Source organism: Phocoena phocoena, chromosome 5 (assembly GCF_963924675.1).
Source record: "Phocoena phocoena chromosome 5, mPhoPho1.1, whole genome shotgun sequence".
NCBI lineage: Eukaryota > Metazoa > Chordata > Mammalia > Artiodactyla > Phocoenidae > Phocoena > Phocoena phocoena.
Window position 1 is genome coordinate 113,422,568 of NC_089223.1, and position 26,207 is coordinate 113,448,774.

The following is a 26,207-nucleotide window of genomic DNA, read 5'->3' on the forward strand; positions in this document are numbered from 1 at the left end:
AGCTAAGGTGAGTTCCAAATTTATTTTACAGAAAAGATGAGTTCCAAATAGCTTTTCTTTTTCTGTGATGACCACTGGCTGGCAGGGGTATACTTCATGAAGTTATTTTCAATTAAAAAAAAAAATCAATCTTTCTTTTCAAAAGGAAGGTTAAGTTAAACAAAAAATCGAGTAAGCAAATGCTTTTCAAGTGAAAGTACCAAAAATAGCAAATGGATATGTATACTAGGAAATACTTCATGTCATATGATTTTGCTGCTGAAAATAGGTTACAGATTTCACATTTTTAAAAGTGAAAAACTTGGCAAGAGAATTTTCTAACCTGTTTTAAAATATTATAAGCAAATAATTTTAGTTAATTTTGAACACATTTATTACAAATACAAAAATATATCTTCTGAGTAGTTTCTGTAATAACTGATTAACAAACCTTAGGACGTATAAAATTTGCTTCTTGAATTTCAGCAAGTCTTTGTATAATGGATGGCTAGGAATAAAACTCCAAGTATCATTATTTAGTAAGTTTAGCCAAGATTTATATATCTTTTGAGATATCTTTATTAACTGTAGTGATTAGACCCAAGGATCAAAATAAACTAAACAAGATTTTCTAATCTCTGTATGACAAATTGTTAAACCAAGACTTAAAAAACAAAGTGGCATTCAATCACATTACTCTAAAGATGTCATCGGTATAACTTTTAATGAAGGTCTATTAGTTTTCTATTGATACACAGCAAATTACAAATTTAGTGGCTTAAAACAACACTCCTGTGTTAATACTCAGTTCTGCAGGTCAGAAGTCTAGCACAACCTGGCTGAGTTCATGCTCAGGGTATCACAGAGCTGATAGCAAGATGCTGGCTGGACTAAGAGTTGCTCTCAGCTCTGGAGGCAGCTTGCATTCCTTGTCATGTGGCCTCATCCATTTAGAAGCCAGAAACAGTGCAATGAATCTTCTCATGCTTTGAGTCTCTTTTTCTTTGATCCCTACTTTTAAAGGGCTCATGTGATTAGGTCGGGCCCACCCAAAGAATCTCTCTAGGAGACGGAAGGCGTGGGGGGAAGGCGCGGGCGGAAGGCTGGGACGCGTGGCGTGGGAGGTCCTCGGGCGCGCACCGTCGTCCTGTCTCTGGGTCTCAGAAGTCTGAGCCAGTGACCGGCGGCGGCTGCAGCGTGTGGGTCCGAGGCCTCGTGTGCCTCCAGCTTCCTCTGCTGACAGAGCTCAGCATTTTCCCATCTGGCAGAAGAGCAGATAATTAGAGGGCCCATCTCCATTTCCACAGAGCAGCCAATTATGGGTGGATTTGATTGGGAGGAAAATCCTGCAAAAATGTCTCTGTACCCATCTCTTGAAGACCTGAAGGTAGACAAGGTGATTCAGTTTTTATGGAATTGAACTTTAAATTAACCATAGTAGACTTTGAGCAGAGTTTTTTTATTTTGAAAGCAGCAGAAAGAGAAGGAAACAGTTGATACTGGCAAATGTTGGATTGGAAGATAAAGAGGGCTACAATCTACATCAGGCTGACCTCTTTAAGGAGAAGCAAATTATATGGGTATTTCCATTAGAAGACTTTTTATGTCCTGAGCAGAAAGCTAGCTGCCTGGAGATGTAACAGCAAGCTCAAACTGCCTTTTCTGCAAACCCTGCCAATCCAGCAATTCTGTCTGAAGCGTCTGCTCCCATCTCTCAAGATGGAAATCTCTATCCTAAACTGTATCCAGAGCTCCCTCAGTACATGGACCTTAGTTTAAATGAAGAAGAAATACGTGCAAATATGGCCATGGTCCCTGGAGCACCAAGTCAGGGGCAGTTGGTAGCAAGAGCTTCCAGTATGAACTATATGGTGGTTCCTGTAACTGGTAATGATACTGCAATCCGCAGAGCAGAAATTAAGGGATTCGGGAAGTCATTTTGTGTAAGGATCAAGGTGGAAAAATTGGGCTCAGGCTTAAATCCATAGATAATGGTATATTTGTTCAGCTAGTCCAGGCAAATTCTCCATCGTCGCTGGTTGGTCTGCGATTCGGGGACCAGGTGCTCCAGATCAACAGGGAGAACTGTGCTGGCTGGAGCTCCAACCGAGCACACAAGGTGCTCAAGCAGGCTTTTGGAGAGAAGATTACTATGACCATTCGTGACAGGCCCTTTGAATGGACAATTACCATGCATAAGGACAGTACTGGACATGTTGGCTTTGTCTTTAAAAATGGAAAAATCACATCCATAGTGAAAAATAGTTCTGCAGCTAGAAATGGTCTTCTCACGGAACACAACATCTGTGAGGTCAACAGACAGAATGTCATTGGACTGAAGGACTCTCAAATTGCAGACATACTGTCAACAGCTGGGAATGTAGTTACTATTACAATCATGCCTGTTTTTATATTTGAACATATTATTAAACGGATGGCACCAAGCATTATGAAAAGCTTGATGGATCACACCATTCCTGAGGTTTAGAAGTCACGGCACAGTAGAAACTTCACTGAAGTTCTCACGTTTACGTCTCTGGCAACTTACCTTTATATTATGCACATGAAGCTTTCTAGGAGCCAGCAAGCATATGCTGCATGAGGACTTTCCTGTCTTACAGTAGGGCTGGGATCTTACTGTTTGATCTGATATCTTGTTCAGACTTCAAGATAGTTGTAGCCTTATCCTGATTTTACAGTTGAAAGACTTACTTTCATAGACTAGTGTCTTTACTGGAAACCAGATGCTTTTTCAACCCGTGTCATTAGGATGACTGATACAGGCTCAGCTTTGTTGGAACCAGTCACCTTCAATCCTGGGTATCAGGCAGTGCTGTTCATATCACTTTAGTTCTATGGTATATGTGCATTTTTACTGTTACCATAGTACATTTAGAACGATTACTTTTTTCTTTCAGTTCTGTTTGTATAAAACACCAATTAAGTAACACTGGTTTCATTCCATGTAAGCATTATTATACAGTGTATGTAGGCTGCAAGAGACTATATTGACTATCATTACGTTTTAACTACCTTTACTTAATATGCTTGGACTATCACCTTAACAAACAACGTTAAGCATCTAGAATAAAAGCCAAACTATTGCTGCCTTTCTAAAACCCCAAATGCAGTTCTCTGTTAAACTGAAACGGACACTAGCCCAGAGCAGTGTAACGGTACATATTGAGCAATAGCACAGCTGCTTAGTTGCATTTGAGATTTTCTAGTCCTTGTGTAATGGAAACTTTTCCTCTAAAAGTTACTGGTATCACTTTCTGAGAAATGAATCACTATATATGTAATGTAAAAATTCTTGTACTAAATAGGATAAACCTTGACTTCTTTTTCATGTGTAGATTAAGTGGGATAATACTTGGTTTTGGCACTTACATGTAACCTAGCTGCTCTGGGATGTCTTAGAATGCTATCCTGGTCATTTGTTCCATTTCCTGACCCCCTCCCTGCAAACAGAATGACAGCGACACTTCATCCTGATTTGTTTTTCCTTCTCTTTGGTTTATGCCTATTCTATTTTAATTGAAAATGTATAAATAAAGTTAGATTTTAGTCTGAAAAAAAATAATCTATTTTAAGGTAAACTGATTCTAGATCTTAATTACATTTGCAAAATACCTTCACAGCAAAGCTAGATTAGCCCTTGGTTGAATGCAATAAATGGGAGTCCCGGGTATACTAGGGGCTAGGATACTTTGTAGGGCCACCTTAGAATTCCGCCTACCACAGGTCCAAAAATTTATGTGCATATCTTGATTATTACAGAATGATGATGGGTTTTTTTTGCAGTTGGAAAAGAGGAACTGTTTTCAATTTATTTTTTATTGAAGTATAGTTGATGTACAATGTTGTGTTACTTTCTGTTATACAGCAAAGTGATTCAATTATATATATATAATAGAATATTTATATATATGTATTCTATTACCTGTTCTTTTCCATTATGGTTGATCATAGGATATTGAATATAGTTCCCTTTGCTATATAGTAGGACCTTGTTGTTTATCCATTTTATAATTATTTGCATCTGCTAATCCCAAACTCCCAATCCATCCCTCCCCCACCTCTCCTCTTCCTTAGCAACCATAAGTCTGTTCTCTATGTCTGTGAGTCTGTTTCGTTAATAAGTTCATTTGTGTCATATTTTAGATTCCACATATAAGTGATATCATATGGTATTTGTCTTTCTCTTTCTGACTTTACTTAGTATGATAAACTCTCATTCTATCCATGTTGCTGCAAATGGCATTATTTCATTCTTTTTAATGGATGAATAGTATTCCATTGTGTATATATATATATATATATATATATATATATATATATATACACACCACATCTTCTTTATCCCAGAATAGTGATTTTGATGTATGTAAGATAAGAAATAAATCTTATGAGCTAAATACAAAATCATTTATAAATTATCAGTGTTCCATTTATTATTCAAACATTGTCGGCTCATCAGTAGAACATCAAAAGGTGGGCAAAAAAAGATTTAGTTGTCTTTGATTTTCTTGTGCCAACTTTCAATAATATAAAAACAATGATTTTATTTACATTAAAAAATATAATTATGAAGATTTAATTGTCTACAGGGAACAATTTGATTTAACAATTTGTTATTCTAATTTATAACTTTTACATGTTTAAATATAGGGTATATGGACTGGCCTTATATATATGGTATATAAGGATGGGTTTGTTCTTTTCCCACTAAATAGGGCTCTCTCTTTTTTTTTAAAGCTAAGCGATTAAGGTGCTTACTAATATTAGCACATGTTGGGCTGTTTTGTAAGACAATCTGTTTTTCTCTATTCCTTGATTCCCTGAGCTAACTTACAGGGTCTCTGGCCCTGCTAAATCACAGATATGGTATATGCTAAGCAATCCTACAGCAACTCCTGGTCACTGTCTCCTAAGTTATACCCCAGAACCTCCCTATTCTGAGCAACAGAATAAATAAAATGCTCTTGCTACAAATTAGTTTTCCAACTAATTTCCCACCCATGGTTTAGATGATATGGGCAAGGTCTTTGTACAAGAACAATCTAGTTGAAGTAATTTTTACTAGCTTATTGTACTGGGCATTTTACCCTTCTCAGAAGATTTTCTGTGATAAAAAAAAAAAGTTTCTTTGGGACCAGGTAAAGTTCTACTTGGTAGCATCATCATGAAGTGATGTCAATAGGTTAGGCAGTCTGAGAGGTCATATGAGGCAGGGTCTCTGCCACAGACTCACCAGAGCTGGCTTCCCTAAGATATCCTTTTATTTCCTCCCAGATAATCTATCAGCAGGAGCAGTAATTGTGATTTGTGTGGATGGGTTCCTTTTAAGTTCTTGACCATATTTAAGTAACTCATCCAGACACACCATATTAACCATATGTCAAATCGTAACTGCTAGTATTCATAATATTCATAGTATTCAAGTATGCAGCATGGCATTATTCAATTACAGTCCTATGTTCTTTATTTGAGACATTAGAGTTGTATATTTGGGTCACCCAGACTTCTGAAACCAGTTAATGTAACATACTCTGACTAAAAAAAGCACATATGGTGGCAAAAGACTGGATAAAGGGCACATAATCACCAGAAAGTTCAAAGCTTCCAAGACCTGCTGATAATTCAAGCTAATGACTATCAGATGGCATTGTTTTCAAATCTTGACAGAAATCCTGACTGTTGAGTGCTCAAGGCACAACTAATCCACAGCTAAACCTCTGGTGTATTTCTTTTTTTCAACAGCTCCCTAGAAACCTGCTAAGTCTTAGTGGTTTTTTGCTCACTCTGAGACTCCACAAAATCTCAACATCTCTGTGGCTGTAATAGGCTGGTACTCAGACTAGAACCTGTCTGTCCACCATCCATTACATTACTGTGATGCCTCAGACCAGTTAGTAGATTTCTCATCTTCAAATACATAGAGCATTTCTTAATCGGTTATGCCTATTTAACTAAATCCCATCTCTGCCTGAATGAAGGCAATTCCTAATCTTGATTACCTTTTCAAAATACAGTTACCTGGAGGAAGAGAAAGGAAATTATACCAACAAAGATCTTATGTTTGTCCTAATGGCCTTATGATGAGAACCTGAGAGGTATTTAAATTTAATACCCGTTGGGAATTCACAGAAGAGACCTGAATTTAGTGCAAGGATCTTTAATTCATGGAACTATTTGATGGTCCATAAACAAGTATATGTCTCTCTGCTCTCCTGTTACCTGGAAGGGGAGGGGACTGCAGTTTTCTTTCATTTTATTTCCCAAATTGTATATTATCATTCCCCAAGGCTGAATCCAAGAAATAATATCCCAGTATATGGGGAAAATAAGCAACTGGATTTCCTTTTTCAAGGGTATACTCAACCTAGCTAACCACTGAAAGCATTTAAACCTTACTGTATCTTAAGTCCAGGAAAGAAAAGGTAGAAAAAAAGATGTGTTTGTATCACTAAACTGTCTTCCATTTTAGCTAGTCAGCATATTGGGGTATGCCATTCTCAAATGTTGGCATAATGGCTTACATTTTAATGTGTACCTGGGTAATGTAGAAGGAAAAAAGGAAAATCATCCTACACACCAGCACTATTCAATAGAACTTCCTGAGATGATGGACATGTTCTACATCTGTATTCAATATGGTAGCCACTAGGCCAAACATGACTGTTGGGCACCTGAAATATGGTTAGTGTAACTGAGGGACACAATTTTTATTTTATTTAACTGCAGTTAACTTAAACTTGTATTCAAATGTCCACATATGGTTAGTGGCTACCATATTAGCACAGCTATTGACACAAAACAGCAACACTCCATTCTGAAGTTTGGTTCAGAAAGATACATATTCAGAGATACCAAAAATTGGGGGCTGATTAATTACAAATTCTTACTCTATCTTCTAATTTCCAGTAGAGAACTAATCCTTGTGTTGCAATTTCAATATGGCTCTTCAATTCATCCTAGTTAATGATTAATAGCACCTTCTCTAATAGAGTGTGAAAGCTCCCAAAGAAAAATATGATCTTAAAATATACCTCTAATGTACTGTAATCCACCTTAGACATTTAAATATTTCTTACAACAATTTGCTTGAGAAGAACATGATGTATGCCTTTAACAGATAAGGATAATTTAGACCAGCAAAATGTCTAAATGTGCATATTATAAAAATAGGAAAATGATTTACAGCGCAGACTGCATACTCTTTCTTTCTTTCTGGAGTCCGTGTGTGTGTGTGTGTGTGTGTGTGTGTGTGTATGTGTGTGGTTATTAACTGTGTGGATCCAGGGCAGCACACACTCACTTTCCAGAGCACCCCCAGATTTTAATCTTTTACTTAGCTTTGGCAAACGTACGTGACAATACTGGTGCTTAAAGTGACCACTAAACTAATAAGCACTTTACAGCAACCTCAGACTTCTGAAATGATCTTGAACAAATCAGGAAAGCACTGTAAGTGAAATTAATGAAATAAACAGTAGTTATAAAGTCTATTTATTATCATTCAAATTGTAACTTGTGACCTCTCCTATTTAAGGGTCATCTTTCTGTGGTACAGTAAGAAGTAAAAAAAATATATTTCACACATGCCTTTCAAATCAAGTGGCAGTTGCTTCTCCACACTGCCATCTTCTCCCTGCCACTCTCAGGGCTGTCTGGGTGCTTCACTGTGATTAACCTCTCAAAACACCAGTGCCACTATCCTCCCATTATTACTGTGACTGTCGTATAGGGAAAGTCCCACTTCTCTTTACTGCCCTCTGCCAAGAGTTCTCATAACTGAACCAAGAACAAAGGTTACAGACTCAGTGAAAGTTTCATGCTCATCAGAGGGAATTTTAATCTGAAATACTGATATGGGAGATGGACAGGAAACCCAAGACTGGATGCTGATGTGCAAGGAAACGTGTTATAACCTCTAAAAGATCCTGCATGGGCTGACTGTCTTGCTAGACTTGCTTTCATCTGGAATACAATCCTTATCTTTTCAAAGAGAGTGGCTCCTTAAAAAATTCACCCCTAAATTTAGGGTTGGTCTCAGGCTCTAAAGTCTGTTTTCTTTCTTCAATAGGGCAATTCTCAGGTCTCAATAACCTACAAGGTCACATTTATTTCCCCATGTCCAAGATACTTGGAATAGTACAGGATGGCTTTTTGTATTTCAAATCAGGGTCCCTTTGTGATTCTACTTCCAGCATGACTGACCTTCCTTGTTTTACTGGGACAGATCCCGTTCTTTTACTGGGCTTTTTCCCCCATACTATTTTCTCAAGTGAAAATGAAAAGAACAAATTTCTGTATTTGACAGCATTTTTCTGATAGTTTTATGGTTTGGTTTTCTGAAATCTCCTCAAATCCATCCTAATTTACAACTGGAGAATAGAAATGAGCCATGGGATAACAAAGAAACAAAAAAAAGTCTGACAGCAAAAACAAGTGACAGGTCAAAGAGGAAAAGACACAGGAGCAATGAGAACAACATAGATGTCTGCCAGAATTTTTGGCAAAAAGCAAGATACGACTTACACATAGTACCAAGTCAAGGATAGGGGGAGGGGAAGGAATGTTTCCATACTGTAGTACAGAACTGTAATTATAAAATAATTATAAAATAATTACCCTGAGTCATCAAGTAAATTCTTAACTACATTTAATCTACTGTCTTTATTAAGGGAGGGAAGGATATATTAAATTTAATGAAGCTGTCTATATATATTTTATATTCTTACCTCTCATCTTCTGAATAATTTGGTTGTTTCTGAATTAATTTATGTGATTACATCACAGTATTAGCTAGGTAACTTCTGAACTAGTTAAGGTGTTGTCTTTTTCTTACTCTGACTCATGCTGACATTCAAATGATCCTTTTAAGAAGTAAGATTCACTTATTCTTCTTGAAATATATTTGTCTACCAAATTACTATTTAGTAATATTAAATGCATAATTCAGTTACTAAATTGCTATTAGTAATTTGTAAAGTTAGAACGTGTAAATATTTGCTAGTTTAATATCTTTCTATGAAGTTGGTTTTAGTTTAATTCTGTAGTTTTGTCCTCCAGTTCTGGACTTCAATAGTATAACAAACATCATGTCATTTATCACGCTCTCGGCATGCTCCAGACTGCACATGTAATTGAAATGGAAAGCAGCTATTGGCTGTAAAGTCTTCTGGTGTGTTAAAAAGCAGACTACTAGCTATATCTTAAACCTGTCACTAATTATCTGACATGGAAATTATTTAGTTTCCCTGTGTCTCAGTTTGCTCAACTGGAAAGACAGGAAAATTTTCTCTCCATCTCGATGTTGGTATAAAAATGTATGTGAAAGAGCTGTATTTGAAATTGACAGAAAATAAATGGTCGTTTTTATTAGTTTCATAGTGGCAGGAATATAGTTTTACCTAATGAGAAAAAAGTTTTCCCCATCATTTTCCTACCCCAATTCTCTTCTTATTATAGGAATGGGCTAAAATATGGCTTTGGAAACCTGATTGATGATTTGAACTTACGCTTTTAGAGAACTGCAGTAACTGCTAATGGCATCGTCAGGATTATCTAATCCATATGAACTAATGGAAAAGAATTCCGTATCTACAGTAAAGAGAGAATTTTCCCTGAGTCTATCTTTTTTGGTATATGTTTGAAGTGGGGCAAGGTTACAATATTGAAGGGCAAAGAATTACTATTTGATGATAATTCTGCCATTTATGTAATAACAAATGCAACAATTTTTTTGAGAGCCAGATATTGCTAAATGCTGTGAGGGACACTATTGTGAATACAGAAAGACATATTGATGTAAAACCATCAATAGGAAAATACTAAATGGTAAAATGGAAAAAGTTATTTTTCTACTCAAGGGTATTGAGGAAGACTTTGAATTCGAGGAAATATGAGACCTGAGTCTTAAAGACTGAATTGTATTTTAAAACAACAGTGAAGAGTTGGTTTCTAGTTATATATTATAGAATTATATAGAACTACATAGAATATATATTCTATTTGATATATATATATGTAAAAGAATGGAAATAAATAGCATGTTTATGGAATCATGAGAGATTCAGTGGGTTTGGAAATTCAGCAGGCTTATGAAGAAAAGTTGTGGGAGATAGTTTGGAAAGGTGTACTGAGGGAGAAGATTGTGGACGTATTCTGAATGCCCTATTTATTTTGGATTTTATTTTATGTGTAATGGAGAAATATTGGCACTTTTTAATTGTGGAAGCAAGATTTGTGTGTGACAAGCAGTTTGTATTTTAACAATTCAGTCAGTGCCTGAGTGGATGAGGATAGGGAAAGACACAACCATCTGTGAGGAAACAGAGACTAAGATGATTGCTCATGGTAAATAGGGAAAAGAGAAGATATGAGTAAGGTGTTACAAGGAAATTATCAGTAGAACTTGTTGGCATATTGGAAATGATGTAAAAGAGAAAAGAGAATCAAAGATGACTCTGGGACATAATAGATCACATAGTTGAGGTAAACAGTGATGTCATTTATTGGGATGAAAAAATCCGGAAAGAAGAGTATGCTGTCAGTATTTCTTGGGTTGTGTTCAAGTGTATCTATCTAGTATGAAGTCTGACTTTTTTTTGGTGGAACTGTTCTGGGTGCTGAAAAAAATAGCCATGATGCGGCTCGGTGATTGGGTTTCTGAAGAACAGTAAAGATATGGGTTTCAGAGTAAAGAAGTTCAGGGTGTCAGAAGGCTCATAAATATTGAATTCATCAATTTATTTATAAGGAATAGCAGGAGATAGGCTGGAGAGGGAGTAATACTTTTTCCTAGGCAACAATTTTTGAAATTTTCCCCTCTGAGTCACATCCTCTAAGTTCGTATTTCTCAAAGCATGGCTACCTGAGTAGCAGCAACAGCAACTTGGGACTTGTTCAAGGTACATCTTAGATCCCACCTATTACCTACTAAATCAGGAATTCGGGGCCTTTGAGGGCCAGAATCTGTGTTTTGAGAATATCACCAGGTGATTCTGATTCACTCTAAAGAGTCTCAATCTTGATTGCACATTGGAATCATCAGGGGATCATTAAAATATACTGATACCTGGACCATATCCAGTGATTCTGCTATAGACAAGTGTGTGCCCTGGGCAACAGGACTAGGAATTTTGAAAGTTCCCCAGGTGATTCTTATGTGCAACTAGGGCTGAGAACTGTTGTTCCAAAGAGTAATTACAAAGAAATCCTAAGAGGAGTTTTCTTCAACCTTTAAAGTGCAAACCAGCCATCTAGGGTTACTCTTAAAAGTGCGAATTCTGATACAGTAGGTCTGAGGTGGAGCCTGAGAGTCTTCATTTCTAGTCTGCTCCTCTGTGAGCCATGTGTGACCACAGACTACGCTTCAAAGAGCAAAGCTCTAGAGCAGATTTGCCAAGCATATATGACATATCTACAGTGTGAAGAAACAAGGAATTAGTTGGCATAAGAACTGGTTGCTCAGCAAAAGAGATCAGAAGTGGGAGTAGAAGCCAATAAAATTTACAAACATATTCAATTTTTATAATGTTTTTAGATTGAATTGTCCAAAAATACAAGCACTTTTTAAAAAGACTAGTCTTTTAAATCTAGTATGGGATCAAGCTAGTCTGAAGGGGTCAAAATTAAAATTTTGCAAGTAGGCTCCAAGAGAATCGTTGGATTATCATATTTCTTCCATGTTTTCCTGGAGAGAACGTGGGTTTAATTTCCTAGTATAACATTGATAGTCCTACCAAATGTTATTCTGGAAGGATTAAGCCACATAGACTCGTATTAATCTACTCACAGGTCAGTAGGAAAGTATTTGTGTGTTTTCACTTAATAGTAAAAGTCAACCTATAATTTTGGAACTTCAGAACTATGGGGAAAAAGATCCCAAAAGAGGATTATATAGCCTTTTTGGCCATTTTTTAAAGAAATGTGCCTTTGTAGTTTTTTTTTTAATATGCACACTTAAGTACATATAGTATTACAATTGGTAAATAATCAGTAAGCTGAACTTGGCATGAATTTTTTTTTTGCTTGCTTTTGTTTCTTTGTTTTTTTGTCTGTTTTTAAAATTTGTATTTTATTATTTTTTATACAGCAGTTTCTTATTAGTTATCTATTTTATACATATTAGTGTATATATGTCAATCCCAACCTCCCAATTCATCCCACCATTACCACTGCTACCTGCCTCCACTTTACCCCCTTGGTGTCCATACTTTCATACTCTACATCTGTGTCTCTATTTCTGCCTTGCAAACTGGTTCATTTGTACCATTTTTCTAGATTCCACATACATGCATTAATATATGATATTTGTTTTTCTCTTTCTGACTTACTTCACTCTGTGTGACAGTCTCTAGGTCCATTCATGTCTCTACAAATGACCCAATTTCATTCCTTTTTATGGCTGAGTAATATTCCATTGTATATATGTACCACATCTTTTTTATCCATTCATCTGTCGATGGGCATTTAGGTTGCTTCCATGACCTGGCTATTGTAAATAGTACTGCAATGAACATTGGGGTGCATGTGCCTTTTTGAATTATGGTTTTCTCTGGGTATCTGCCCAGTACTGGGATTGCTGGGTCATACTGTAGTTCTATTTTTAGTTTTTTTAGGAACTTCCATACTGTTCTCCATAATGGCTGTATCAATTTACATTTCCACAAACAGTGCAAGAGGTTTCCCTTTTCTCCACACCCTCTTCAGCATTTGTTGTTTGTAGATTTTCTGATGATGCCCATTCTAACCGGTGTGAGGTGATACCTCATTGTATTTTTGATTTCCCTTTCTCTAATAATCAGTGATGTTGAGCAGCTTTACATGTGCCTCTTGGCCATCTGTATGTCTTCTTAGGAGAAAGGTCCATTTAGGTCTTCTGCCCATGTTTTGATTGGGTCGTTAGTTTTTTTAAATATTGAACTGCATGATCTGTTTATATATTTTGGAGATTAATCCTTTGTCAGTTGATTCATTTGCGAATATTTTCTCCCAATCTGAAGGTTGTCTTTTTGTCTTGCTTATAGTTTCCATTGCTGTGCAAAAGCTTTGAAGTTTTATTAGGTCCCATTTGTTTATTTTTGTTTTTATTTCCATTTCTCTAGGAGGTGGGTCAAAAAGGATCTTGCTGTGATTTATGTCATAGAGTGTTCTACCTATGTTTTCCTCTAAGAGTTTGATAGTGTCTGACCTTACATTTAGGGCCTTAATCCATTTTGAGTTTATTTTTGTGTATGATGTTAGGGAGTGTTCTAATTTCATACATTTACATGTAGCTGCCCAGTTTTCCCAGCACCACTTATTGAAGAGGCTGTCTTTTCTCCACTATATATTCTTGCCTCCTTTACCAAAGATAAGGTGTCCCTATGTGCGTGGGTTTATCTCTGGGCTTTTTATCCTGTTCCATTGATCTATATTTCTGTTTCTGTGCCAGTACCATACTGTCTTCATTACTGTAGCTTTGTAGTATAGTCTGAAGTCAGGGAGCCTGATTCCTCCAGCTCCACTTTTAGTTCTCAAGATTGCTTTGGCTATTCAGGGTCTTTGTGTTTCATAGAAATTGTGAAATTTTTTGTTCTAGTTCAGTGAACAATGCCAGTGGTAGTTTGATAGGGATTGCATTGAATCTGTAGATTGCTTTGGGTAGTAGAGTCATTTTCACAATATTGATTCTTCCCATCCAAGAACATGGTATATCTCTCCATCTGTTTGTATCATCTTTAATTTCTTTCATCAGTGTCTTATAGTTTTCTGAATACAGGTCTTTTGTCTCCTTAGGTAGGTTTATTCCTAGGTATTTTATTCTTTTTGTTGCAATGGTAAATGGGAGTGTTTCCTTAATTTCTCTTTCAGATTTTTCATCATTAGTGTATAGGAATGCCAGAGATTTCTGTGCATTAATTTTGTATCCTTCTACTTTACCAAATTCATTGATTAGCTCTAGCAGTTTTCTGGTAGCATCTTTAGGATTCTCTATGTATAGTGTCATGTCATCTGCAAACAATGCCAGCTTTATTTATTCTTTTCTGATTTGGTTTCCTTTTATTTCTTTTTCTTCTCTGAGTGCTGTGGCTAAAACTTGCAAAATTTTATTGAATAATAATAGTGGTGAGAGTGGGCAACCTTTTCTTGTTCCTGATCTTAGTGGAAATGGTTTCAGTTTTTCACCATTAAGAATGATGTTTGGGGGTGGGTTTGTCATATATGGCCTTTATTATGTCCAGTTAAGTTCCCTCTATGCCTACTTTCTGCAGGGTTTTTATCATAAATGGGTGTTGAATTTTGTCAAAAGCTTTTTCTGCACCTATTGAGATGATCTTTTGGTTTTTCTCCTTCAATTTGTTAATATGGTTTATCACATTTATTGATTTGTGTTATTGAAGAATCCTTGAATTCCTGGGATAAACCCCCCTTGATCATGATGTATGATCTTTTTAATGTGCTGTTGGATTTTGTTTGCTAGTATGTTGTTGAGGATGTTTGCATCTATGTTCATCAGTGATATTGGCCTGTAGTTGTCTTTCTTTGTGACATCTTTGTCTGGTTTTGGTATCAGGGTGATGGTGGCCTCGTAGAATGAGTTTGTGAGTCTTCCTCCCTCTGATATATTTTGGAAGAGTTTGAGATGGATAGGTGTTAGCTCTTCTCTAAATGTTTGATAGAATTCGCCTATGAAGCCATGTGGTCCTGGGCTTTTGTTTATTGGAAGATTTTTAATCACAGTCTCAATTTCAGTGCTTGTGATTGGTCTGTTCATATTTTCTATTTCTTCCTGATTCAGTCTTGGCAGGTTGTGCATTTCTAAGAATTTGTCCATTTCTTCCAGGTTGTCCATTTTATTGGCATAGAGTTGCTTGTAGTAATCTCTCATGATCCTTTGTATTTCTGCAGTGTCAGTTGTTACTTCTTCTTTTTCATTTCTAATTCTATTGATTTGAGTCTTCTCCCTTTTTTTCTTGATGAGTCTGGCTAATGGTTTTTCAATTTTGTTTGTCTTCTCAAAGAACCAGCTTTTAGTTTTATTGATCTTTGCTATCATTTTATTTGTTTCTATTTCATTTAATTCTGCTCTGATATTTATGATTTCTTTCCTTGTACTAACTTTGGGTTTTGTTTGTTCTTTTTCTCTAGTTCCTTTAGGTGTAAGGTTAGATTGTTTATTTGAGATTTTTCTTTTTTTTGAGGTAGGACTGTATTGCTATAAACTTCCTTCTTAGAAGTACTTTTGCTGCATGCCATAGGTTGTGGGTCATTGTGTTTTCATTGTCATGTGTTTCTAGGTGTTTTTTTGATTTCCTATTTGATCTCTTCAGTGACCTCTTGGTTATTTAGTAGTGTATTATTTCGACTCCATGTGTTTGTATTTTTTAGAGATTTTTTCCTGTAATTGATATCTAATCTGAAAGCAGTGTAGTCGGAAAAGATACTTGATACGATTTCAATTTTCTTAAATTTACCAAGGCTTGATTTGTGACACAAGATATGATCTATCCTGGAAAGTGTTCCATGAGCATTTGAGAAGAAAGTGTAATCTACTGTTTTTGAATGGAATGTCCTATGAATATGAATTAAGTCCATATTTTTTAATGTATCATTTAAAGCTTGTGTTTCCTTATTTATTTTCATTTTGGATGATCTGTCCATTGGTGAAAATGGGGTGTTAAATTCCCCTACTATGATTGTGTTACTGTCTATTTCCCCTTTTATGGCTGTTAGCATTTGTCTTATGTATTGAGATGCTCCTATGTTGGGTGCATAAATTTTACAATTGTTTTATCTTCTTCTTGGATTAATCCCTTAATCATTATGTTGTGTCCTTCTTTGTCTCTTGCAATAGTCTTTATTTTAAAGTCTATTTTGAATGATATAAGAATTGTACTCCAGCTTTCTTTTGCTTTCCTTTTGCATGGAATACCTTTTTCCATTCCCTCATTTTCAGTCTGTATGTGTCCCTAGGTCTGAAGTAGGTCTCTTTTAGACAGCATATATAAGGGTCTTGTTTTTGTATCCATTCAGCCAGCCTATGTCTTTTGGTTGGAGCATTTAATCCATTTATAATTAAGGTAGTTATTGATATGTATGTTCCTATTACCTTTTTCTTAATTGTTTTGTGTTTGTTATTGCAGGTCTTTTCCTTCTCTTGTGTTTCCTGCCTAGAGGAGTTCCTTTAGCATTTGTTTTCAAGCTGGTTTCGTGGTGCTGAATTCCCTTTGCTTTTGCTCTCTGTAAAGTTTTTAATTTCTCATCGATCTGAATGAGATCCCTGCTCTGTAGAGTAGTCTTGATTGTAGCTTTTTCCCTTTCATCACTTTAAATATGTCCTGCCACTCCCTTCTGGTTTGCAGAGTTTCTGCTGAAAGATCAGCTGTTAACCTTATGGGGATTCCCTTTTATGTTATTTGTTGTTTTCCCCTCTCTTCTTTTAATATTTTTTCTTTGTATTTAATTTTTGATAGTTTAATTAATATGTGTTTTGGCATGTTTCTCCTTGGATTTATCCTGTATGGGACCCTCTGTGCTTCCTGGACTTGATTGACTATTTCCTTTCCTGTATTAAGGAAGTTTTCAACTATAACCACTTCAAATATTTTCTGACTCCCTTTCTATTTCTCCTTTTCTTCAGGGACACCTATTATTCGAACGTTGGTTTATTTAATATTGTCCCAGAGGTTCTGAGGCTCTTCTCAATTCTTTTCATTCTTTTTTTCTTTCTTCTGCTCTGCGGTAGTTATTTCCACTATTTTATCTTCCAGGTCCCTTATCCATTCTTCTGCCTCAGTTATTCAGCTATTGATTCCTTCTAGAGAATTTTTAATTTCATTTATTGTGTTGTTCATCATTGTTTGTTTGCTCTTCAGTTCTTCTAGGTCCTTGTTAATCATTTCTTCTACTTTCTCCACTCTATTTCCAAGATTTTAGATCACCTTTGCTATATTTACTCTGAATTCTTTTTCTGGTCGACTGCCTATTTCCTCTTCAGTTGTTTGGTCTGGTGGGTTTTTATCTTTCTCTTTCATCTGCTGTGTGTTTCTGTGTCTTCTCATTTTGCTTAACTCACTGTGTTTGGTTTCTCCTTTTCACAGGTGCATGTTTGCAGTTCCTATTGTTTTTGGTGTCTGCCCTCCGTGGGTAAGGTTGGTTCAGTGGTTTGTATAGGCGTCTGGTGGAGGGGATTGATGCCTGTGTTCTGATGGATGAGGCTGGATCTTGTCTTTCTGGTGGGAGGACCACATCTGGTGGTATGTTTTGGGTGTCTGTGACCTTATTATGATTTTAGGCCACCTCTCTGCTAATGGGTGGGGTTGTGTTCCTGTCTTGCTATTTGTTTCGCATGGGGTGTCCAGCACTGTAGCTTGCTGGTCATTGAGTGGAGCTGGGTCTCAGCGTTGAGATGGAGATCTCTGGGAGAGCTTTCGCCATTTGTTATTACATGGAGCCGGGAGGTCTCTGGTGGACCAATGTCCTGAACTCATTTCTCCCACCTCAGAGGCACAAGCCTGACACCCTGCCAGAGCATCATGAACCTGTCAGCCACATGGCTCAGAAGAAAAGGGAGAAGAAAAGAAAGAAAAATAAAATAAAGTTATTAAAATAAAAAAATTATTAAAAATTTAAAAAATTAAAAAGTAATAAAAAAGAAAGAAAGAAAGAGAGCAACTAAGCCAAAAAACCAATGCGCTAATGATAACAAGCAGTAGAAACTATACAAAAAAAAAAAAAAGACACGGACAGACGGAACCCTAGGACTAATGGTAAAAGCAAGACTATACAGACAATATCATACAAAGAAGCATACACATGCACACTCACAAAAAGAGAAAATGGAACAAAATATATATGTAAACTGTAGGAGTTGTTGCACATGTACATGTATTTCTGATGTATTTGCGGGGAGTAAGGTGATCTCCATGTCTCACTCATCTGCCATCTTGAAGTTCTCTCCCGTTTTTTTCTTCAGTTTGTTTATATGGGGTATCACATTGATTTAGTTGCGTATATTGAAGAATCCTTGCAACCCTGGGGTAAAACACACTTGATCATAGTGTACAACCCTTTTGATGTGTTGTTGGAGTCTGTTTGCTAGTATTTTGTTGAGGATTTTTGTATCTATATTCATCAGTGATACTGGTCTGTGATTTTCTTCTTTTGTATTATCTTTGTCTGGTTTTGGTAGCAGGGTGATGGTGGCCTCATAGAATGAGTTTGGGAGTGTTCCTCTGCAATATTTTGGAAGAATTTGGGAAGGATGATTGTTAGCTCTTCTCTAAATGTTTGATAGAATTCATCTGTGAAGCCATCTGGTCCTGGACTTTTGTTTGTTGGAAGATTTTTAATCACAGTTTCAGTTTCATTACTTGTGATTCATCTGTTCATATTTTCTATTTCTTCATGGCTCAGGCTTGGAAGATTATACCTTTCTAAGAATTTGTCCATTTCATCCAGGTTGTCCATTTTATTGGCATAGAGTTGCTTGTAGTAATCTCTTATGATGCTTTGTATTTCTGTGGTGTCCATTGTAACTTCTCCTTTTTGATTTCTAATATTATTGAGTTGTGTCCTCTCCCCCTTTTTCTTGATGAGTCTGGCTAATGGTTTATCAATTTTGTTTATCTTCTCAAAGAACCAGCTTTTAGTTTTCTTGATCTTTGCTATTGTTTTCTTTGTTTCTATTTCATTTATTTCTGCTCTGATCTTGATGATTTCTTTCCTTGTACTAACTTTGGGTTTTGTTTGTTCTTTTTCTCTAGTTCCTTTAGGTGTAAGGTTAGACTGTTTATTTGAGATTTTTCTTTTTTCTTGAGGTAGGATTGTATTGCTATAAGCTTCCCTCTTAGAACTGCTTTTGCTGCATCTCATAGATTTTGATCGTCATGTTTTCATTGTCATTTGTCTCTAGGTATTTTTTGATTTCCTCTTTGATTTCTTCAGTGATCTCTTGGTTATTTATCATTGTATTGTTTAGCCTCCATGTGTTTGTGTTTTTTATGTTTTTTCCCCCTGTAATTTATTTCTAATCTCATAGAGTTCTGCTCAGAAAAGATGCTTGATGTCATTTCAATTTTCTTAAATTTACCAAGGCTTGACTTGTGACCCAAGATGTGATCTATCCTGGAGAATATTCTGTGTGTATTTGAGAAGAAAGGGTAATCTGCTGTTTTTGGATGGAATGTCCTATAAATATCAGTTAAATCTATGTGGTTTATTGTGTCATTTAAAGCTTGTGTTTCCTTACTAATTTTCTGTGTGGATGATCAGTCCATTGGTGTAAGTGAGGTGTTAAAGTTCCCCCTATTATTGTGTTATCATCGATTTCCTCTTTTATAGCTGTTAACATTTGCATTATGTATTGAGGTGGTCCTATGTTGGGTGTGTATATATTTATAATTGTTATATCTTCTTCTTGGATTGATCCCTTGATCATTATGTAGTGTCCTTCCTTGTCTCTTCTAACATTCTTTATTTTAAAGTCTATTTTATCTGATATGAGTATTGCTGCTCCAGCTTTCTTTTGATTTCCTTTTGCATGGAATATCTTTTTCCATCCCCTCACCTTCAGTCTGTATGTGTCCCGAGGTCTGAAGTGGGTCTCTTGTAGACAGCATATATATGGGTCTTGTTTTTGTATCCATTCAGCGGGTCTATGTCTTTTGATTGGAGCATTTAATCCATTTACATTTAAGGTAATTATTGGTATGTATGTTCCTATTACCATTTTCTTAATTGTTTTGGCATTGTTTTTGTAGGTCATTTTCTTCTCTTGTGTTTCCCACTTAGAGAAGTTCCTTTAGCATTTGTTGTAGCACTGGTTTGGTGGTGCTGAATTCTCTTAGCTTTTGCTGTTTTGTAAGCTTTTGATTTCTCTGTTGAATCTGAAAGGAATCCTTGCTGGCTAGAGTAATGTTGGTTGTAGATTCTTCCCTTTCATCACTTTAAATATATCGTGACACTCCCTTCTGGCTTGTAGAGTTTCTGCAGAGAAATCAGCTGTTAACCTTATGGGAGTTCCCTCATATGTTATTTGCCATTTTTCCCTTGTTGCTTTTAATAATTTTTCTTTGTCAATTTGATTACTATGTGTCTCAGCATGTTTCTCCTTGGGTTTATCCTGCCTAGGACTCTGCATTTCCTGGACTTGGGTGACTATTTTCTTTCCCATGTTAGGGAAGTTTTCAACTATGATCTCTTCAAATATTTTATTGGGTCCTTTATCTCTCTCTTCTTCTTCTGGGACCCCTATAATGTGAATGTTGGTGCATTTAATGTTGTCCCAGAAGTCTCTTAGGCTGTTTTCATTTCTTTTTTCTTATTCTGTTCTGCAGCAGTGAATTCCACCATTCTGTCTTCCAGGTCACTTATCTGTTCTTCTGCCTCAGTTATTCTGCTATTGATTCCTTCTAGTGTATTTTTCGTTTCAGGTATTGTATTTTTCATCCTGTTTGTTTGTTCTTTAATTCTTCTACATGTTTGTGCTTTAATTCTTGTAGGTCTTTGTTAAACATTTCTTGCATCTTCTCACTCTTTTCCTCCATTCTTTATCTGAGGTCCTGGATCATCTTCGCTCTCATTATTCTGAATTCTTTTTCTGGAAGGTTGCCTATCTCCATTTCATTTAGTTGTTTTTCTGCACTTTATCTTGTTCTGTCATCTGATACATACACCTCTGGCTTTTCATTTTGTCTATCTTTCTGTGAATGTGGTTTTCATTCCACAGGCTGCAGGATCGTACTTCTTCTTGCTTCTGCTGTCTGCCCTCCTGTAGTTTTAATGAAAATTCAATTTAAATTGTGGCGGTTGAAGGAAACCAATTAAGCTGCCTCCCTTTACCAGTGACAGTAATTGAATCTTTATTTGTGTAATTGGGCCCAGCAATGTCTTAATTAACAAAGGGTTGATCTGAGTCTGAGATGACATCTTACCCTTTGGCTGTTGAATTCTGTCTTCTTCTTCATCAAAAGAAAAATAATCAAACATGTTAGAATGATTAAATAGGAACTCTGCCTTTCAATCTAACCTTTAGGCTCCTGGAGTTAGGAGACATGGACATTTCCTCTTGTAAATTACATTCTAGACTGATTAATTGATTATTAAATGGGTGAACTGATCTTGAGTGGAAAAGGGATGAGAGATTAAGTAATACTATTTAGTAAATATTAAAAGGAATTGGTCCAGAAAGTAGTTAGATACCATACATTCCTACTATGAGTTAACTCAAATTATAAAGCCATCTCCCATTTTCCCAAGGAGAAGGTCCAAAATGAAGTTTGTGGCTTTTTTACTAACTATACCATGTTAATATTTAATTATAAATACATAATTATAAATTAACTTTTAATATTTAATTTCTTAAATAAGTTATAAAATATTCAAATTTACTCATATAATTACCTTATTTATATAAAAATATGCTTTTCCACATTTCTTGAAAATATTTTATTCAAGCTTTTCATATGTATCTTACAAAGTAGTATCATCACCCTCAGAGTTGCTTGTTGAATCCTCTTTGTTGAGAGAACATAATTTTGCCAGACCACATTTTTTGAGATAGAACATGTGTTGGATCAGTATATGTTATTCTCACTGGAAAATTTACCCTGAGAGTATACAATCAGAAAACATTAATACATTATTTTATATTGTCCTATGTACATGCATTTATGATCTCCAAAACATAACCACACTTTCTGCTTTGCTTTTTAAGTAAATTTTAGAAGCCTTGTTTACAATCGAACACTTAAAATTGTGAAGTCATCCCAGTGAGAGTAATGAAGAAATATGTATTAAAGTTTCTTCTTGTTCTTTTCACCAATTTATTCAGTTAATCATTTAATACTAATATTGACATATGTGATTTCAGACTGCTGTGTCTTCTTTCCCAAACTGTATTTGATAAATCAAAATTTAGTAAATTGAGAGAAGGTCTGCCATAACTAGACTTTGTAAGACCTTGGATATAAGATAACTATATCCTCTTATCTGAGGATTAAAATTTTAGGAGGAAAAAGCTTTGGCTTATAATTGAGTATGCCCAGCAATAGTAATAAGGTTTAGTTCATAGAAATTTTGTCATTGTTTTAAAGCAAATTCATACTATCATTACTTCTGAATTCTACATTCAATTTTATTTTGTATTTGTATCTGAAACTGATTATGATTAGTAAAAATTATAACAGGCGACTTAGGAAATTCTCTAAAGGTGTTCATATAATATATAAAAAGTGATACACACACTACACACTCTCTTGTATTAGACCGAGTGTCCTGTGGAATATACTTCTCCTTTTGTGTAATGTCTTTTTGCTGAGAGAAGTAAATTATTAGCAATGATATGTAGAAGCAATTTAATTCAACCTTAACCTTAGGGCTTTTCCCTTTAAATGTAGTAATGTCTAAATTTGACCCTATGTTAAGAAATTATGTTTACCTGTATATTATCAACTTTTACTACTGGCAGGAAACAAACCCAAAATTTGTTTTCCACAAGACACATTTTTTTATTGATGTGGATGTAACTTGAAACCTATTCTTTGCTGGGCTCCACTGAGCTCATCCCAGCTGCATGAGTCCTCTCACACCTGTATCCATTCTTAAGGAGGAGCCACCATCTGAGACATGATGTTCTCATGGCAGAGGACAACTGCTTAGATAGGACAGAGCCAACCCAGGCAAAGCATTTAAAGCTTCTATTTGGACAGGTGTATGTCACACCTACTCACACTCCATTGACTAAAGCAAGTCTCATGGCTAAGCCAATGTCAATGGAACAAGAGGGTGTATTCCCTACCAATGGGGAAGCATGGCATGGGTGGGGAGGAGACAAATAATTGTGAGCAAATAATAAATCTACTCTAGCTTGTTAACTGATAACTAAATCATTTTGCTGAGTGTCTTTTAATTTGTAAAATTTGCTTAAGCATCATTAGAATTAAAGCTAATGTAGTTGAGTGTGAAGGACATACACTGCTTTTGAGTACCTACAATGGCCGTGAAATTGGATGAAGATCAATCACATGAAAATCGTATAAAAGTTGAGAGAAGACACTGAATATATTTTCTAATGTACTTATAGTTTCTCATGATGCCATTAATAATAATTTCCTTTATGCTTTTTAAATTCTCAGATAATTTTCATGTCTAAGGTCTATTTGGAAGTTTTTCTACCCTGTCAGTGCAGTATCCAAGTCTGGTTCTCTTCCAGCTCTCCTAGAGCTTCTAGGAGGTATTTAATTTCCTTTAGCATTTCTGCTAAAGTAGTTAGACTAAACTCTTTTCTATATATATCCTACAGAACGGATATGTAGCTTCAAGAAGTTAATGTATAAGAAGGTACATAGCATATGGAATGCATTCTAAAAGTCACATCCTTTTTTAGTCCTATGATTTCATTATGAAAATGTTGATATATTTGCTACTTTTAAGAAATACTTTATCGTTAACTTTTGCCATGATGTCCTCAAATTCTTAAGAACAGCTTATCCTGATTTTTCTCATTGTCACTGAAAACCTGGGAGTGATAATGAACATAAGAAGAAAAACAATTTTCCCACCACTTTCTGATGATGTCTCTAAGCCAATCATGTGTCCTAGATTATCAGAGGCAATTCCCATTTAAAATATGCTGCTTCAGGGCTTCCCTGGTTGAGAGTCTGCCTGCCGATGCAGGGGACATGGGTTCGTGCCCCGGTCCGGGAACATCCTGCATGCCGTGGAGCGTCTGGGCCCGTGAGCCATGGCCGCTGAGCCTGCGCGTCCGGAGCCTGTGCTCCACAACGGTAGAGGTCACAACAGTGAGAGGCCCGCGTACCGCAAAAAAAAAAAAAATGCTGCTTCACTTCCCCATAAGTATAATTTTATATATGACATCTATTTTTCATGTTTTGGTTCACAAAAATATGCTACCCTTGGAGCTTCCAGGTTGGTGAGCATGGAGATTCAGGGAAAGGGGTGCCCTAGGAGATGGTATGAAAGCTCCATGCCCTTTCCCATTACCTCGACCTATGCCTCTCTTCCATCTGGCTGTTCCAGAGTTATATCCCTTTATAATAAACCAGTAATCTAGTTTTGGGTTCTGTTCCCAGGTTATGTGTTCCTTCTTAGACAAAATGACAGAAGAATTAGGAGAGGATACAGAAAGAACAGTTTATGATGATTAAAAATTTGCCACCAAGAAAGCCCCTGAAAATATAGGGCTCACACATATTATTGAACCATTTTTTCTCCGGGCATATATTCCTGGATTTTTCATGGCTATAAGACTCTATCTATCATAAGACTCATGAAATGCATGAAAAATCCATTTGCTTATGAAGCATATGGGAAATATAAGATCCAACAGAAGATAGAAGAAACTCGTGCATAGAGTCCAATTAAAGAATTTGCCAAAAGTTAACAAAGGGCTAGCACTTAACTGAGGAAGAGGAAGAGAAGCAAAAATCTACATAGAAGAAGAAAGTTAAGAGCCTTCCTAATATTCTTTCTTACCAGCGATGGCTTTAAAGTTACATTTGAGAACGCTGACTTTCAAGGAGACCAAGAGAGTGAAGAATTTAGGCTTTTGAATTCACCTGTTTCAAAAATTAGTGAAAAAAGCAAGAAGCAACTAAGATTCTTAGATTCTTCATGAAAAAGGGGAAGAGAAAGAACTGGAAGGAAAACCAAGTGATGCAGAAAATTTTGAGTTCAGATGATAAAAAATATGGGGTTGAAGAGGTCAGGAAGTAGCACAGACTTCTCTACCAGGCGGAAGCAGTAGGAGAGACACAAGGAGAACCAGCAGATGGTCCTCAAGCCCCAGTTATATGTGATCAAAGCAGGAGAACTCGGAAGCTTCAGAGACTGCCACCAACCAGAAGCAGATGAATAAAACCCTTGAAGGTCATTTGAAACTTGAATCAGAAAATGGGACATTGAGTGTATCAGACACTACATTTGGCAGTAAACAATTGACATTCACATTAAAGAGGTCTGAATAGCAGAAGCAACAGGAGACTGAGAAGCTGCACTGACAGGAAAGGAAAACACTTCCTGGTTCAGCAGGTCACCTGAAGTTAAGACACAGAAGAGGATGGCTGTTTCTTTGAATTTGGAAATGATCCTACTTGTGATTTGAAAGGAGGACCTCTCCCCCAAATTGATCATCATTAGAGTACATTAAACACAGAGAGGGGAATGTACATTTTTAATGTTTTGTATAAATTCCAGATGCACCTAAAAAGTTAAAGATTTGACAACTTGTCCCTATGCCTTATGGGTCAGACTTTGAAACTGTACCCCTTCCCCCACCAAAATGGTTAGTGTGTTGCCCGCAGGGTGCTTTTGGTAAGTTGCTGCTCCCCATAAACATGGTCATTTTCCCATGGTTTTAATCAAGTAGGCCAGGTTGTTATTTTTTAACAATGTAATATGTGTGCCATGAAATGGAAGGTTATCCTGTGCTAAAAATGAAGCTTGATCATGCTCTGGGAACTTCTTTTCTTGCAATACCTGCTTCCATTCACTATCCAGTCAGTGGCCCAAGCAGTGGGAGCTACAGACCACTCTTCCAGTGGCAGACTGAGCTCTCCATTCTTCAGTAGGGAACTGCCGGATAGCACAGAGAGCACCTGCCAACCTTCAGACCAGCCTGGGACCTGGGATTGAGTAGCAGTAAATTTGGGAGCTGGAGCAGTTCATTCATCCTGAAATTCCTCCTTGGTTACAGCTTTTTAAGCAGCCTGATCTTCCTTTTCAGTCTATTTCAGACCTCTGAAGGAGTAGAGATTAGGTGTGACCTCCCATGGGTCAGGAGAAGGTGCCACGTATGTGCAGAGCTTCCTTGGCCAGCATCTACCACATCAGACTCACTAAGTGAGCCCCTTTGTTGTTAGAGGGGATGGTCTCTGTCCTTCCTGCTAGAGCCTTCACGTAGTGCAGAGGACAGTCTGTGTTATACTGAGCGACTGTAGGCGGGTTAACATAAGATGCCTCTGTGAGAGAGGCTGGTGGTCAACCCTCAGATCAGTAACCACCAGAAATCATGACCCCCAGAAGGCTGCCTGGATTTGGTTGGTGAATATTCCAGGAGTTAAGCGGCCAGCAGTAGGAGTGGTTCCAGTGACAGCAGCAAACTTCAGCACAGCTCTATCACCAGTAATCTTGGAGGATATGATAACGATATCAGCTGAGTTTTCAATGGCACAAGCTGCCAGCAAAGGCTTCTAAGCTTTTCCCAGTTTCTC

The 26,207-nt window shown here is 36.6% G+C and overlaps 1 protein-coding gene and 1 pseudogene across 1 annotated transcript; both read left to right on the forward strand.

Annotated features, from left to right (window-relative positions):
- Positions 1–1,333: 1,333 nt before the first annotated feature.
- On the forward strand, positions 1,334–2,467 carry LOC136123520 (syntenin-1-like). The gene is given in 3 exon segments (XM_065877799.1): positions 1,334–1,366; positions 1,623–1,896; positions 1,899–2,467. Coding segments are annotated over 3 exon segments (876 nt in total).
- Positions 2,468–24,071: 21,604 nt separating this feature from the next.
- LOC136123245 (nucleolar protein 10 pseudogene) lies at positions 24,072–25,070 on the forward strand (annotated as a pseudogene).
- The last annotated feature ends 1,137 nt before the right edge of the window (positions 25,071–26,207 follow it).